The 15,103-nt window shown below is 41.2% G+C and overlaps 1 protein-coding gene across 2 annotated transcripts in view; it reads left to right on the top strand.

Annotated features, from left to right (window-relative positions):
• Positions 1-6,493: 6,493 nt before the first annotated feature.
• The window catches only part of LOC121868754 (bone morphogenetic protein 10-like), a 104,263-nt gene continuing 95,653 nt past the window's right edge, over positions 6,494-15,103 (top strand). For both annotated transcript variants that reach the window (XR_006089443.1, XM_042369636.1), the window contains exon 1: positions 6,494-7,494. Coding sequence is in view for 1 of the 2 variants with exons in the window: in XM_042369636.1 (XP_042225570.1) it covers positions 7,137-7,494 (358 nt within the window). In the remaining variant the exon portion in view is untranslated. The remainder of the gene's footprint in view (positions 7,495-15,103) is intronic.

Genomic DNA, 15,103 nt, shown 5'->3' with positions numbered 1-15,103 from the left:
GAGGCTCAAACCCTTGACATATCGGTGAGAGTTACGCGCTACCTTCTTACTTCTTTAACTTAAGGTTGTGACGTCTAGTGGGGCGGGCATAAGCTAGCTCCAGATATGAACACCTGACAGAGTAGCGTCATAAGAGGTGTTTTTGTTTTGGGTTGGGCTTTGTATGTGCAGTAATTGCTTTTTATATACTGTATTTCTGTATTTTCCTTGTCAACTTGTAAATACGATTTCGTTACCGTATAAATTCTTAATACTTCCCTGGGGTCCTCGTTTTAATATCTCTGGCAGCACTTGTATTTCTCTAAGATGGTTTGGAGGTCTTTCTCTCTCTAGTAAGTGTTTATAAAAGAAAACAATACACTGCGCCTTGTCGTTGTCATCTTGTCCATTCGAGCGCATCCTTGGTGGAACTGAAACCGCCATTACCACAGAAGGGCATGTATGAACTGTTCTTCGTGAACATAAAGCAGTTGAACCTGAACACAGCCAGTTAGGATCACGTGTACGGTGTATCCCTTCACCTAGTATTCACAGATACGCTAATAAAAGGTGTCCCATAATGTCCATACATCTGGTCTCGTCACTTACGAAGGTTTCTTCCAGTGTCGACTATGATCACTTTTATCTTAGAACAATTAATATCACTCACCACCAATTCGTATTTGTAGACTCTGTTTATAACTTGTTCAGATGTTCATTTATCGCTGTGTTGGTGTTCGGGCAGCAAAACAAACAACCAATTCCACCATTATTTCCATAATCAATGAGCCATGAAACTTAGTCCATCAGGTACCCTTCCTCCTCTTCTTTAGCTTCTTTATAACCTTCTAGACACAACATAAATGCCAACCCCTATCCCGTAAAGTTCCCTAAGTTGACCCTCATGTTTCCTTGCAGTACACTCGACTATGTAGCTCCGTCCCTTCCACATCTTTCCACCAACCTATAACCTACAGGTCTTTAACCATTGGTCAAATACCCGCCTTTTAATCGTGTAAGTTACTGTACAAATGGTTTAATTTTTCCTTACCCATGGTGTACTACTGTAGGTAAGCCTGACTGGAATATACTGTAGATCACTTTCTCAGTATATAGCGTTAACCTTTAGACGTCACGCTATCTGTACACCTCCCCACTCCAGCAGTTACCGGCATTAGAGGTTTTCACTACGCGTAAATTTCCAGCTTACTGACTTAAAAAAAAACATAATAATTACCATGAAGTATTTATTGTGAACAGTTGCACAATAATAATGTTAGACAGTGTTCGTCATCGGTGAACGAACCTGTGAAACTAATGAACAAAATTCTTAAGTAAGTTGTCGGTTAATTTCCTTAAAAATTATGTCGGTAGAATATTTACATTTATGGCTCTTATTTACCTTTAATATACATCGTTAAACTTGAAGACTTTCACATTAACTGTACACAAGCTATTAATTTATTAACTTCATTTGAACGTTATTACACTACTGTAGTTACACGTGTCTTAGAGACATTATGGGCAAACACCTCATGACACACTCAACGTCACAGCAAAAATGTCTCCAAAATTTTGCGTGTAAGTGACAGTACTGAAAGTCCACATAGTTCTTTGACCCCTTATACGCCCCAGGGAGTGAAGAGTGAAGAACGAACGTACGTACAACTTTGCACTTTAAGACCGTGGACACTGGTGAAAGTCACTGATTAAAGTATGGTAATGTATACTGCGATCTCTGATTATGAGGTGTGTATCGTACCAGACGAAGGAGGACTCACACCTTATTTTCTACATTAACGTAAACCTTAGAAAAATTGCAAAGTTTTTAAGGTACCTTGGTGTGGAAAAATTGAGAGTGGCTTCACATAAAGATGAAAGAGCGCCATGTGTCGGTGTTATAGTGGTGGAATGTCATCTTGTTAGCTTAATGTTTTATGGATGTGTCAAGACGTGAGATGAGAGGCTAAGATCAAGTGATTATGGGAGGCGGCTGGTCATTGGTGGTGGCACAACAGGGAAGCTAACAGTTGTCGAATTGTTTTTTGTAATTGTGGTGTAGTGTGGGTGTTGAGAGCTGGGGGAGGTCTATATAGCGAGTCTGAGTATATTACAGGAATGGTTAACAGAAGTGAAAGATAATATAATGTAAACTCGACCCTCTGTACCCCCCTCTCACCCCACTCCGGCTTCATGTTCTTTACTATTTTCATAATCGTTCACTGAAATAGATAATGTTCCCAATATACCGAAAACTGGGCTAAACCTGAACAAAATATAAAAAAGATAGGAAAAATAACTTATATTTAGGTTACATATATACAGCATATAACTAGCCAGCGTAAGTCGATTAGGATTCGGATTTCCTCAGGTTCACTCTTGTAAGTTTCCTCGTAAAGAGATGGACGAGCACATTTAACTGACTCACTTTAGCATATACATAAATATAATATAAAAAAATACATAAAAATTACAATGAGACTTTAAGCCTTTAGTTCAACAAGAAAAATTCCACTAATTGTGTTTGTTTTGAAATTGTTAACTGGGCAAAGATAATGTCGCAGTGTGTGGGGGACAATTCACTATTGCCGAGGTGGGTCAGGGAGGTTTGTCGTATGTGCGTACCGTACCATACGATATTACATGAATGACTATATGATAATTTAGGATTTTGTAATAATTTGTTCTTGAAGCGTTATATTTTATTTATTTTTGTAATCTCTGGCATCAGATGAGGGTGTTTACTGTCACTTGGTCTTGATGTTCGTATGATTATAGAACTTAATTGTCTTTTTATATTGTCAGTCAACTTTTATTATTTCTTCCTCAGTGTGTAACGTTAACCTTGATACAGGCTTGTGTTTTAGGGGTATGTTAGTATATTCTGAAGGAGACTTGATCCCAGGGTAGCAAAGTGGTGGTGGGCCAACAGTTGCTTGAATCGGCTGTAGTGGATCCTCGACTGGAAAGCTTGGGAACCACTGCTCGAATACAAGTGAATCCGGCCTTTCCTGAACCCGGCCTGTATAGATATACGCCGGGTTCGGATACGGTACATAATAGAGAGATATAATGTATAGGTCAGTAGTTTTGTAGTTTATTATAATGACCTGGCTTGTGTCTGACCTCTGATTGCCTTCCATGTTACCTGTCCTGGAAACTGACCAGAAAATTGTGTGGCCGGGTGCTCCAGGAGGCCGGGGATCTCCTCAGGCCCGGGAGGCCGGTTTTTCCCGAGGGCAGAGTTCAATTGATACCCTACTGCACTAGGTCAAGGCTGCCACGTCTAACCCCTCGACAGAACCCTTACACCCAGAACCTTGAACCTCGTGTAGTAAGAAATAACGGGTCGGAGTCATATCTCAAAGTTGATTTTTTTCTGGCACTTTAGCTAAAAATATCACCCATACACATTAATGTACCCAAATTCTCTTTTAAGTTAAAAAACATTCAAATGATCATGAATATTAATGTTGACCCCTAACTCGCGATATGCTATATTATATTGTACTTAAGTTTATGTGAGTCAATTAAATTTAAGAACTGGGGTCAGCTCGACCTACAGGCCAGTATATAATATATGTTTGTATATTAATTTTGTTATAATAAATAATTATATTTCTTTAATCAAATAGAACCGTTTTCAAATTTTACAGGCAAGAATATTCGTCAATTATCATAAGGATAAGCCTCTGAAATATCACATTAAACAACAATACAGCGGGAATAACTATTTTTCGCGATGTTAATATTAGACCAAAGTTAAAGACGAACAAAATCGACACATCAACAGGTTAAGACACATTTCCTCGAGTAATAACAAAAGTCCACTAGATGGCACCTGCCTGTACTTACCATGAGTCGCCGGCAGCTGTGACTCGCCTACACAGCACCAGACACTAACACAAGGCACGTACTGAAGTGACATAATAACACGAACTGACTGCCAATGCTTCGTGAGTTAACCAGATTTGACTTAATTTAACCAAACCTAACCTAACCATAACCAAACCTACCATACAGTACTCTCCCTCACCATCATACAATACTTCTCCTCACCACCATACAATATTCCCCCTCACCATACAATACTCCCCCCATACGTTAGCTCAGCACTTGGTATCACTACAGGATTAAATGGTCAACTGTACAAACATCTTCAATTTCCTTTTTATAAGTCTTCGAACAATGACAAATTTCTTTTCCTATTTCGACTCCCCAGACAAGGTGCATCTCCCCCAGTGAGGGTATATAAGGGCCTCTCCTGACACCCACAAACTAATATTCTTCTCTCCTCCACGGTGCAGGACAGCCTCTGCATTGAGTATAAGGAAGATTGCTGCCTCATTCTGTCTACTGGTGCTGTCATGTGTAGCTCCCCCTGAAGCTTTCTAACCAAGGAGGAAAAAATAATGATAATAAATATGTATATAGATGAAATAATAGATAATAAGAAAGAATAAATGAGAGGAGAAAATAAATAAATAAATAAATAAATAACAAGAAGCTTCCAGGGATAACTTTAGAATGAAGATACGGAACATTATGTGGTGTTTGGAAATATGAACACATTATGCCAGTAACCACCTTGAAGTATAACACACACACACACACACACACACACACACACACACACACACATTTATTCCTTACTCCAATCAATTACACACACACACACACACACACACACACACACACACACACACACACACCCCCTTCCTTACTCCTCAATTATTTTCCCTCGTCATGGTGGAAATAAACCCAACGTGTGATTGATTGATTTATTCTTAAACAGGTTAGACACATGAACCATCTCTACTCTCACCCGTCCTAGTGATCATTATTAGACAAAATACAATCCCAACCTGTTCGTCTTATCAGTAACCAATCCCTCACTTCGTCTTTGCCTCCCACTCTCATGTTAGACAATCCATCTCTTCACTTTTTTCTTTGTATTTTTTCTGGTCAGTGCAACATCCATCACCCTCCTCCTCTCGACCCCTCCACACTCACACAACACACGTCTGTCATTATCACCTCATCCCTATCCAAGATTATTTTATTGTACTTCATCATCATCCACTTCATTTATTTCTCGTAATTATTATATGAAATTACGGACTTCCTCACGTATTATCATCTAGCCACCTGCAAGATATTATGTCTTTACGTGTCGGGTAGTCCCTCACTCCTTATTATACAATTAAATCAAGGACCTGTTTTATATATGGTGAATGAGACAAGTTAACATAGATGATAAAGTTACATAATGGGGGAATGGGTGACTTGATTGGCAAATAATATACAAGTAATATAAGTGATATAAGAGGGGGAAGGTCATATTATAAGGTATTTCAACATAGTAACATTGCAAAAGTAAGAATAGCAGAGATTGAACACACTAGTTAACTACGAGTTGTTGATCAAATTTACAACGGTTGGGATTGCGTTACCTACAAGCCCGACAATGTTAAGTAAGAACCTGTCGTAACACAATTTCACACACACACATAATCAAGCTATCGTGTCTAAGAAAAGTTATCGAGAGGAAACCAAATCTATCACAAACAGAAAGAGCGAGGAACACTACAGCATCACTAAGAGGTCATCTAAAATCTAAAAACGGATGAGGGGTGGGGGGGTGGTAAGGAGGAAGTAAGGGAGGGGGAGGTGACGTAGGGGAGGGGAGGTGAGGGAAGGGGAGGGGGTGGGAAGGGGTTTTTAAGCTGTGGTCCATGGGTCAAAAATAAACTCGGTACAGAAGACAAGTACACACACATACCGACTCATATAACCTGTTGTGGTGAAGAAGATTTTACTTTTGTCCTATACGTAACCTTTGACCTTTGAGAGATCTTAGGGAAAAAATATTTAATGTATACTGCTCGTTAATGCTTACTGAGAGTCAAGTTGTTACCTTGAACTTGGGTGACTAGGCTAATCTAACTTAACCTAACTTAACCTATAACCTAACCTAACCTAAACCGTCAATTCATCTCACTCAGAGGGAAGTAAGACGCAAAGGGGACTTTATCTCCAAGTGTGAGGGAAATATCTCTTAACGGGTGAGAGAGAGAGAGAGAGAGAGAGAGAGAGAGAGATTTCCTGCCAAGTCATAAATCACAGAAAACAAACCGTGATAAATTCTCGACGGACAATAAACAGAGAGACAAAAACAGTAAGAATATTAAAATAATTTGAACATATTTTTTTATATTCATTACAAAAACATATATACAGCAGATACGTATGAGAGTTTATACCGGGAAACAGGTGAATGAGAGAGGGCCGCTATAGATCTCAGAGGGATAGAAATCTTCCGGTAAAAACTGAAGGAATCAATACTTATTTTTACTTCCGTATTCATTAAGTATTTTCACTGTATTACGCACTGTCAGTATTCCTCCCATCGTACTACTGTGACACTGGATTAAACACACACACACACACACACACAGAGGGAGGCCATGGCGGGAGGGTTAGGACAGACAAGAGGATCAGTTGTGGTCAAACAGGCAGCCCGCGCGGACACCCACCAAGCCACAGGTACCCTGAGAGAGAGAGAGAGAGAGGAGGAGGAGGGGGAATAAAAGAGACGAGCAGAGCAGTATCGCTGTAGTAGTTAACCCTCGCTGCTGCACATCACCACCACATCTTGGTGTCAGTATCTCGTGATTTCTAAAAACAAGTTGATGTGTAATAACAGAAACGCATTTGTGTAATGGTGGTATAGTATACAGTGGTGGTGAGAGTGGAGGAGTCAAGTGGTAAATGAAACTTAAAGTGTCAGTTTCTCACAACGTTTTGGAAAATTAGTTCGTAGAGGAAATTTCGTCGGCGACACCGTGAGGAGATATATGTTTGTGAGTGTGTGAGCGAGCTGCTCTCGGTTAGCGCGCCGCCCTGTGACTTATGTGATCTTGCCACCCCACCCACATCCTCATCCACGCCGCCGCCCACACATAAAACTTACTACTTTTTCGTTGGGGGTCATCGCTGGTCCAGTGGTCGGGTGGGGCTGGGCAGCCGGTGTGGCCCACGGGCCGCACTGGCGTCATGGGCGGCAAGTGTGGGCCACAGTGGTGGCGGGCCGCACAGGTGAAGCAGAAGCAACAAGTAGGTGGCCTGACCGGGCCACCTTCTCACTGACCACCCTCATGACCCAACAAAATAATTACGGTGCGGCCCACCTGGCCACACTTATGCTGCTGGCCACGGTGGGCGTCGTCGGGGCTGTGGCCATGCCAGCACCACGCCTTCCTGAGGCCACTAACTCCACCCCACACTACTCGTCACCTGACGACGACTACTATTACTACGACTATGACTACGAGGGAGAGGTCGTCGCTCCCCACCTTAACCTCAGCGAGTTTCGTCTACCGGAGGGGGTGGAGGGGACGGGCGCCCCCCACGTCCCACGCTACATGCTCGAGCTCTACGCCGACCAGACCTCCCACCACGCACCCCCACTCCCCGGCGCCGACCTCGTCAGGAGCTTCATCGCCATCACTACAGGTAGGTCCTCTACCGTACACCCAGGTGATACTTGGCGTGTTGTTGCAGGTGGTGATGTAGTGAGCGATGACTAAACAGAAAACGTTCCACCATCGACTCCAAGAACAATTTGGAGTTTTTTTTATGAACACTGATCGGTAACTCACATCACGATCCAATGTGCATTTACGCATGTACAGTATATATGTGTCATAATGTTGTACATTAATATATGCTACAGTGGCTGCTGTATTACTCGTATAAGAAATATTATTAGTAGTAGATCTGTGGCTTAATTAAATTAGTTGTTTAGATACTTGTGCATTATTATATTTAGGGAATAAAATAGTGGAATAAGTATGGCTGTCAAGGGAGGTTGAAGGCCATGATATTGAAGAAAAAAAGTAGTAGTAGTAGTGGTAGTAGAAAGAAGTAGTAGTAGTAGTGGTAGTAGAAAAAAGTAGTAGTAGTAGTAGTAGTAGCCTTTAATTATATCCATATTGTAGAGCTTCAACTATTTATTGAGAACATAGTAATCACACAACACTGAAAAGCGCTATATGCGTTCAGTAAAATTCCTCCTCTGACACCGACGTGCTGAAGGTGTATCATAATTCCTATGCCAGCCCTCAAGTGCCCCAAGAGGGAACCGTCAAAACCACACTCGTATCATCCACTCCTCGGTGTCAGCTCCACCTGTATTCTGGACGTGACGTGGGAGACTATGGAATCACCCACGTAAACTATCTTGAGTAGCTGAACAACACTGAGACTCAACAACATTAGTCCCCCCCGAAAAGAACTCAGATGACTTAACGAGGGGGCTGGAGACCTTATGAGTCTAGTTAAAATTAAAGTGAATAAAATCATCTGTTATTAGCCCAATAAAATATTAAAAGTGGCGTCTTCATTTCACATCAACTTTCAGTTTGTATCCTGTTGTGATGCGTATATCTGTCTGTCTGTCTGTCTGTTAAATCTCTTCTCAAAACTAATATAAGACTAATAGAGAATTCTGAGGTGAGGAAGACGAACCTCCAAGCGTAATTTAAAGAGAGAGTTGATCATTAAGTATGTATGCGGGTATAACTACTCTCTCTCTCTCGCTCTCTCTCTTGTTACTCTCTACCTTCCCCCGTTACGGTCCCTGTTACTGGTCCGCCTCACACAACATTGGAGGAGGAGTAACGGTAAGACAACAGAGGGAAGTAGAAGTGGTTTAGTCAGGTCTGTTGTGGATATTATTGGTGAGGGAGTTGTGGCTGTGTAGGTCTTTATTGGGGAGTGAAAGGGAGTGAAAGGTAGGTAGAGAGAGGGAGTGAGTGAGTGAAAGAGAGTGAGTGAGTAAAAAGTGGGTTGGGAGAGGGACTATGGACGAGGGAGAGTGAAAGGTAGGTAGGGAGCTAAAAGGAGAGAGTGAGAGAGAGGGAATTAGAGTGAGTGAGTGAAAGAGTGAGAAAGAGGGAGTGAGTAGTGAGAGGGAGTGAGTAGTGAGAGGGAGTGAGTAAGAGAGAGGGAGTTAAAGAGAGGGACTGAGAGAGGGAGGAGGGGGACTGAGGAAAGTCGAACAACACAACACAATACTTTCAAGGAAGGAAAAAATGGACATAAATGTTATCCTAATGTGATTATCTGCTCAGTGTAATACAACCCAAATTTATACTTGAATTTGTTTTATTTACTCAACACAGACGAACACTTGGGATCTAGGTGTCGTTCCATGGTTCAGACACTTACAATGACGGTAGTATTTTTTTTCTCAGTCGTGTTATGTCACATCAGTTGATCTTGCCTCTCACGCCTTGTCTCTTACACCTATTAATGCTCCTTACCGCAGGCTATTGAGTCAATGAGTCACTTTTCCTGAACGTTAAAATAATGTTATGTGATTTTATTCCTATTACCCAATCAGTTAAGTAAGCCTAGTATGATGATGTAAAATGGGGAATTAAATGAGTAAATCTTATCTTTGAGTACACCCTATATAAACTGTATTGAAATTAACTATTTAAGATTGATTAAAGATGATAATAATAATAATAATGTGACGAATCATATAATTATTTTGATGGTGTGGCGGTGAGGTCAGTTTAACGAAGAGGGTTGGGGGTAGAATGTTTACAGAATTTCGACTTTACTTTGCCAGTCATCTTTGTGTCTGATGGAGCGTATGGTGTTAATGGATGGTTAGGTTAGGTCAGTGTTGGGTTAGGTTAGGTTAGTGTTGGGTTAGGGGTAGGTTAAGCCTGTGTTGGGTTAGGTCAGTGTTGGGTTAGGGGTAGGTTTGATCAGGGGTAAAATAGTATAGGTTACGTTAGCTTATATTAGGTTTGGTTCCTCATCTGGGCGTCAGTGTGTCCTCGGCCGTGAGAAGAGTCAGAGTGGTGAGGGAGGAGCCGTGTTTACCGTGTAACTGAAGCTCACTACCAGCCCTTACAGGTGACGGAGGTTTACGGTCAAATAGGCCCTAGTCCCCGTAGGCCCCCAACCCATACACAGCTTAATGTAAACACTGAGACAAGGGTAAACACTCGCTCCAAAGAGTATCTTTACGATTTTTGTGTGATACAATTTGACACAACGGACGCAGGATTTTGATAACCGTACCGAGACAACAGGAGTCCCAGTGTTCATTTTGATATTTATTGGACTCCTCCGTAAAGATACATTTTGGAGCGAGTACATTTGGACAAGGCCCCCCCTGCCATGTTGGTTTACTCAGGTTAGGGTCTTTTAAGATTGGGGCCTGTTTAACTGATGGAAGCGCAATTGGGTAGGGTAAGAGTCCAATATGCCCAGCACCAAGCCTAGTGGGGCCCCCCTCCAGCTACCCCGCCCTGGTTGAGTATCTACCAAAATATGTAGGATATTTGAGGAATCATTAGTCGGTGGTGCTGACCTCGCATAGTGAAGCTGGATTAAGAAATGAACTTCAGATTTTCGTTGCATAATTTTAAGATTAAGAACGAGAACGAATTTTTAAGAGTCAGAATTTTCACCCTAGACTTTTTTGTATGAGTGGTGTTACGATAGACGAATTGACAGAAAGTTCTTCATTAACTTCAATTTAAGGGAACAAGAGTGCAGTACTGAGGTATATAATACACCTGTTGCATGACTTGAGCTCTGGCCTTCAGCTGTAATCTTAAGTGCTGACAGAGGGCATCCTGGTCTCCACCGTCCCATCCAGATGACAACACAATACTGTACGTCGTTCCTTCCAACAGGTTTATAAAAAAAAAGTGACAAATAATATGAAATCATGGATCATTCACATCAGAAATTCATCCTCTCTCAGGAAATGAAAGTCATACGGTCAATATCTATCATCTTTGTGACCTTCCCTGCCACAAACACACCAAAATGTTACTCTTTCTAAACAACTACCTCAATAGTGTGCAAAAACCAGGTTATGGTCCATATTCTACCCAATAAAACAATAGTGAGAGGCAACATTTGTATGAACGTTAAAAATGTGCAGGGAGCCGCGGTGACTGGCGACAAAAGGCGGGCGGGGGACGTGACCACAGTATCAAATGCAAAAATATTGGGAAATATATTTTAGAGGGCGAACCAACTGTCTGTTACCGTCGTCACCCACTCTCCCGGCTGTCCTGGACCTGCACACACACACACACACAAACACACACCATCAATTTGTACGTACAGTGTATGTGTGATGCTCTACATTCACACGGCAACAAACCGAACTCAATGTGGCAACAAAAAAATACAAGAAATCAAACGATAAATCACCACCACCTTTTCTTACAGCTGTTGTTAGGCTACGCCCTCAGCCCTCATTACCTCATAATATTAAAACACACCACTAACACCCTCGTCATCAACGGTATATATCCTGTCACGGTGACTATGAGAGATGAGGTTTATACTACTGGAGGTTAATTAAATATCCAGGTCACGTTTCACAGTTTCATATCCCGTTCAAACAATTCCTCCCATGTTAATATTTAAGGTATTATATTAAAAGAATATATAGTCAGTTAAGTAATACCATCGGGAACGTTTTATAAGTATGCATGTTACGTCGTGTTAATTAAAGGTGAGGAGGATGGATCACTCAGGTACCCCATCGACGATAACAACAGCAGCTTCTTCACTTTAGACCAGATTCTGAAAAGTTCGCGTGTTGTTGATCTTACTTGGGTCTATGGGAACGCCTACACTGACTCATTCTAGGTTTAAAGGTCTGAATAAAAGGGACATTCATTATAACACACTGAGACGAACGTTGGGGACATTCATTATAACACACTGAGACGAACGCTGGGGACATTCATTATAACATCAAAATAACACTGAGAAGAACGCAAAACTAAATCTTATATCTTAGTGAGAAGAAGAAAAAAAAATCATAGCATTAATATGTGAAAATCTCTCAACCAAGAGAAACAGCTTCGACCTCCCCATATGGAAGCTCTCCTACCCTCTCTGTTGCTGTTCGTGATGGTGAATCTATAGTACAAGTATCCACCAGTTTTTCTACCTCTCGATCACCATTAACCGAGACTGATATGAGCCACACATCCCTAACAACACACTTGGTGCAGTACTGCCCACCTTCTGACACATCTAACTTGGTATATACAGATAGATATTTATATGCATGTACCGAGAGAGAGAATTGTAGATTGTCCGTTCATAAATGTATATATAAACATATTCATAGAGTTGAATGTCTTTATCTGTCTTACTTATTTATACATTTATCTGTTGATCCTTTTAGAAGTTATTGGTTGTGTATGTGTGTGTGTGTTCAATTCATCCATGTCAATATCTCTCTCTCTCTCTCTCTCTCTCTCTCTCTCTCTCTCTCTCTCTCTCTCTCTCTCTCTCTGGACACCCGAGCTCACAAGTACTACAACTTAGGCGCCGCTCAACTCGTCCCACACAACCATTCTTAATCTCGTTATGAAGGTTTACTCTTGTCTACACTGTATAAGCAGTTTAACGCGGCGAAAGGAGTTATACCATTAACTTGGACTGATTATGTGGTACACAGAGTGGAAGGAGGGAGGGAGCAAGCAGGTTGATTATGGGGGCGGGGGGCGGGGGAGCAATTTTGTAGCGAGATGCGATCATTATGAGTTCCAACCGTGCCCCTTCCTTATTAGTTTGGCTTTAGGTTAAACACACACAAAAGAGAGAGAGAGAGAGAGTAAAAAATCACGCCACAAGTCAATTCTAATCTCAATATTCTTTAACCATTGAAAGCTAACCATAAAAAAACATACCCCTAAATAAAACTTTCATCGTCAATTCTGAAACCTTGACTATCGCCATCCCTCCCACCCGTCAAACAGGAGAGCCCTGGTGAGGTTACTCTTATCTAAAGCGAGACAAGAGTATGTGAACAGATCTGAACACAAGTACCTATAAACACTGGCCTATATACGTGTACAAGCACATTATGAGGACACGTACTCACATATAGAAACAGGGACACGTGTACAAGCACAGGCAAGCAGGCGGTGGTCCAGTGTGACGTTATATTGATCATTGATCGGTCTGATTCGTGATGTATGATGCTGTCGAGAGATTAAACCGTATGAGGCGGTGTATTAAATTGTGTATGAAATTGTACATGAAGGAGGTGTATGAAATAATGCATCAGGTGGTGTATGAAAAAGTATATGAAGCGATGGATGAAATATGTAGTTCTCTCTCTCTCTCTCTCTCTCTCTCTTTAAGAATGGTGCAAAATTTGACTTGGGAAATTTCCTATTCAAATATAAAGACTAATCCGGGAAAAAGTGAAGGTTAGGTTAGGTTAAGAGAGGCATGGGAGGGCGACTGACATGTTGCACTATTCACACTATGAGAGTATGAGTAAGTAGTGGCTGTTGTAGGAGGGTATAAGGCAGTGGCAGTGAGGGATGGGGGAGGGTCTTATCACACCTACCAAGCCACAAGGTCGGTGGTCACACACACACACACACACACACACACACACACACACACACACACACACACACACACACACACACACCTCAAGATGCGAGAGAAAAATGTGTCCCTAGTTTTAATGTATTAGTTTAAAGAGCCGCTGTGTGACCTTATATATGTGTGTGGTGTTTACAATAAGAAATTTATACACTAACATTTAAAGGGATACAGAGACATACCTTTTATTTTATTTCTTTCATTTCCTTCTTTAACACCACTATGTCATTTATACTACTACTCACTTCTTTACCAGGGAAATTGGAGGGGCGTTCTTCTTTTGTTTTCCATATTCATTACCTATAGCACTATGTGAGTCATGTTACTTCCATCACCTTTTTCTTCAGTTTCCAATATTTTTTTTAATCTGAAGCTTCTTAATATTTACAAGGCAAATCTTACAAGTCAACGTCTCTAGTAGTTCTTAGGATGACACAGTTCAGCAGTAAATCATATGCATGAGAAGACCAGCACAGGTCGAGACGGGTCCTTCTACGAGGGTGGAGTAGTTTTGATCTCTCCTGCACTACAATGGGTGACGTGGAGGAGAAAGGTACAGAGCAATATACTAAGGCTGGAACAAGACCATTGATTATATCTTTATGGGATAATTCAATGTTAAAGATGATGTATTGTAGATCCCTGTTTTTTTATACATACATACATACATACATACATACATACATACATACATACATACATACATACATGCATGCATACATACACACACACACACACACACACACACACACACACACACACACACACACACCTTCTCTAATAAGACTTGACAGGCAACAGACAAGAGGTAATTTTACACACACACACACACACACACATAATGGAGAAGGCACACGCATGGACAAGGGGCGGTGTGAGGGAGGTAGAGGTACAAGTGGTATGAGGGAGGGAGGGAGGTAGAGGTACAAGTGGTATGAGGGAGGGAGGGAGGTAGAGGTACAAGATGTAAGGTCGAGATGCTGGGCCATGATAGTGTGCCGCCCGAGACACCTTTTATATAAACTGGTTTATGCAAATATGACGAAATAATAGGTAGGTGGGGAGGGGGGCAAGGTCGTGGTACTCAACCTCCCTTATTCACTGACAATTATTTTTTTCTGGTTGTTAAGTGATTTATTTATGGTGATATAATTTGTCTATCCTTCATCATCATCATCATCATCATCATAATAATAATAATAATAATAATAATAATAATAATAATAATAATAATAATAATAATAATAATAATAATAATAATAATAACGTGGTATTCGTATAGCAAGGTACACAAGCAATGGTTAATACAGAAATAATATACCGTAAAATTAATCACCCGAGTTAATGTTCACAGTGCTACTACCACCACCGGGTCAGGCGCCGCGTACTCTCATTATCCTCACGTCACGAGCGTTCACCTCAGTCAATCCGGATGCTCAAGAACAGACATAGGATCCGACTTAGGTATTGTCATCTATATTTCAGTGATGCAAGAACGATTATAAATATATCAGAGGAAAATTATATACTACTTGAGAATGAACTTTTCCTTATCATCACCAGCAGGAGGTAGTGAGGTCAGGTTCCACGTGACGCACTGGGGCTGTGGACTGACGCAAAACCTGCCAGTGGAACAAGGACTCATCTCACCGTAGACTTTAACATA

Source organism: Homarus americanus, unplaced genomic scaffold, assembly GCF_018991925.1.
Source record: "Homarus americanus isolate GMGI-L3 unplaced genomic scaffold, GMGI_Hamer_2.0 scaffold30535, whole genome shotgun sequence".
NCBI lineage: Eukaryota > Metazoa > Arthropoda > Malacostraca > Decapoda > Nephropidae > Homarus > Homarus americanus.
The sequence above is the reverse complement of the archived record's forward strand: the minus strand, read 5'-3'. Positions and strand labels throughout refer to the sequence as shown.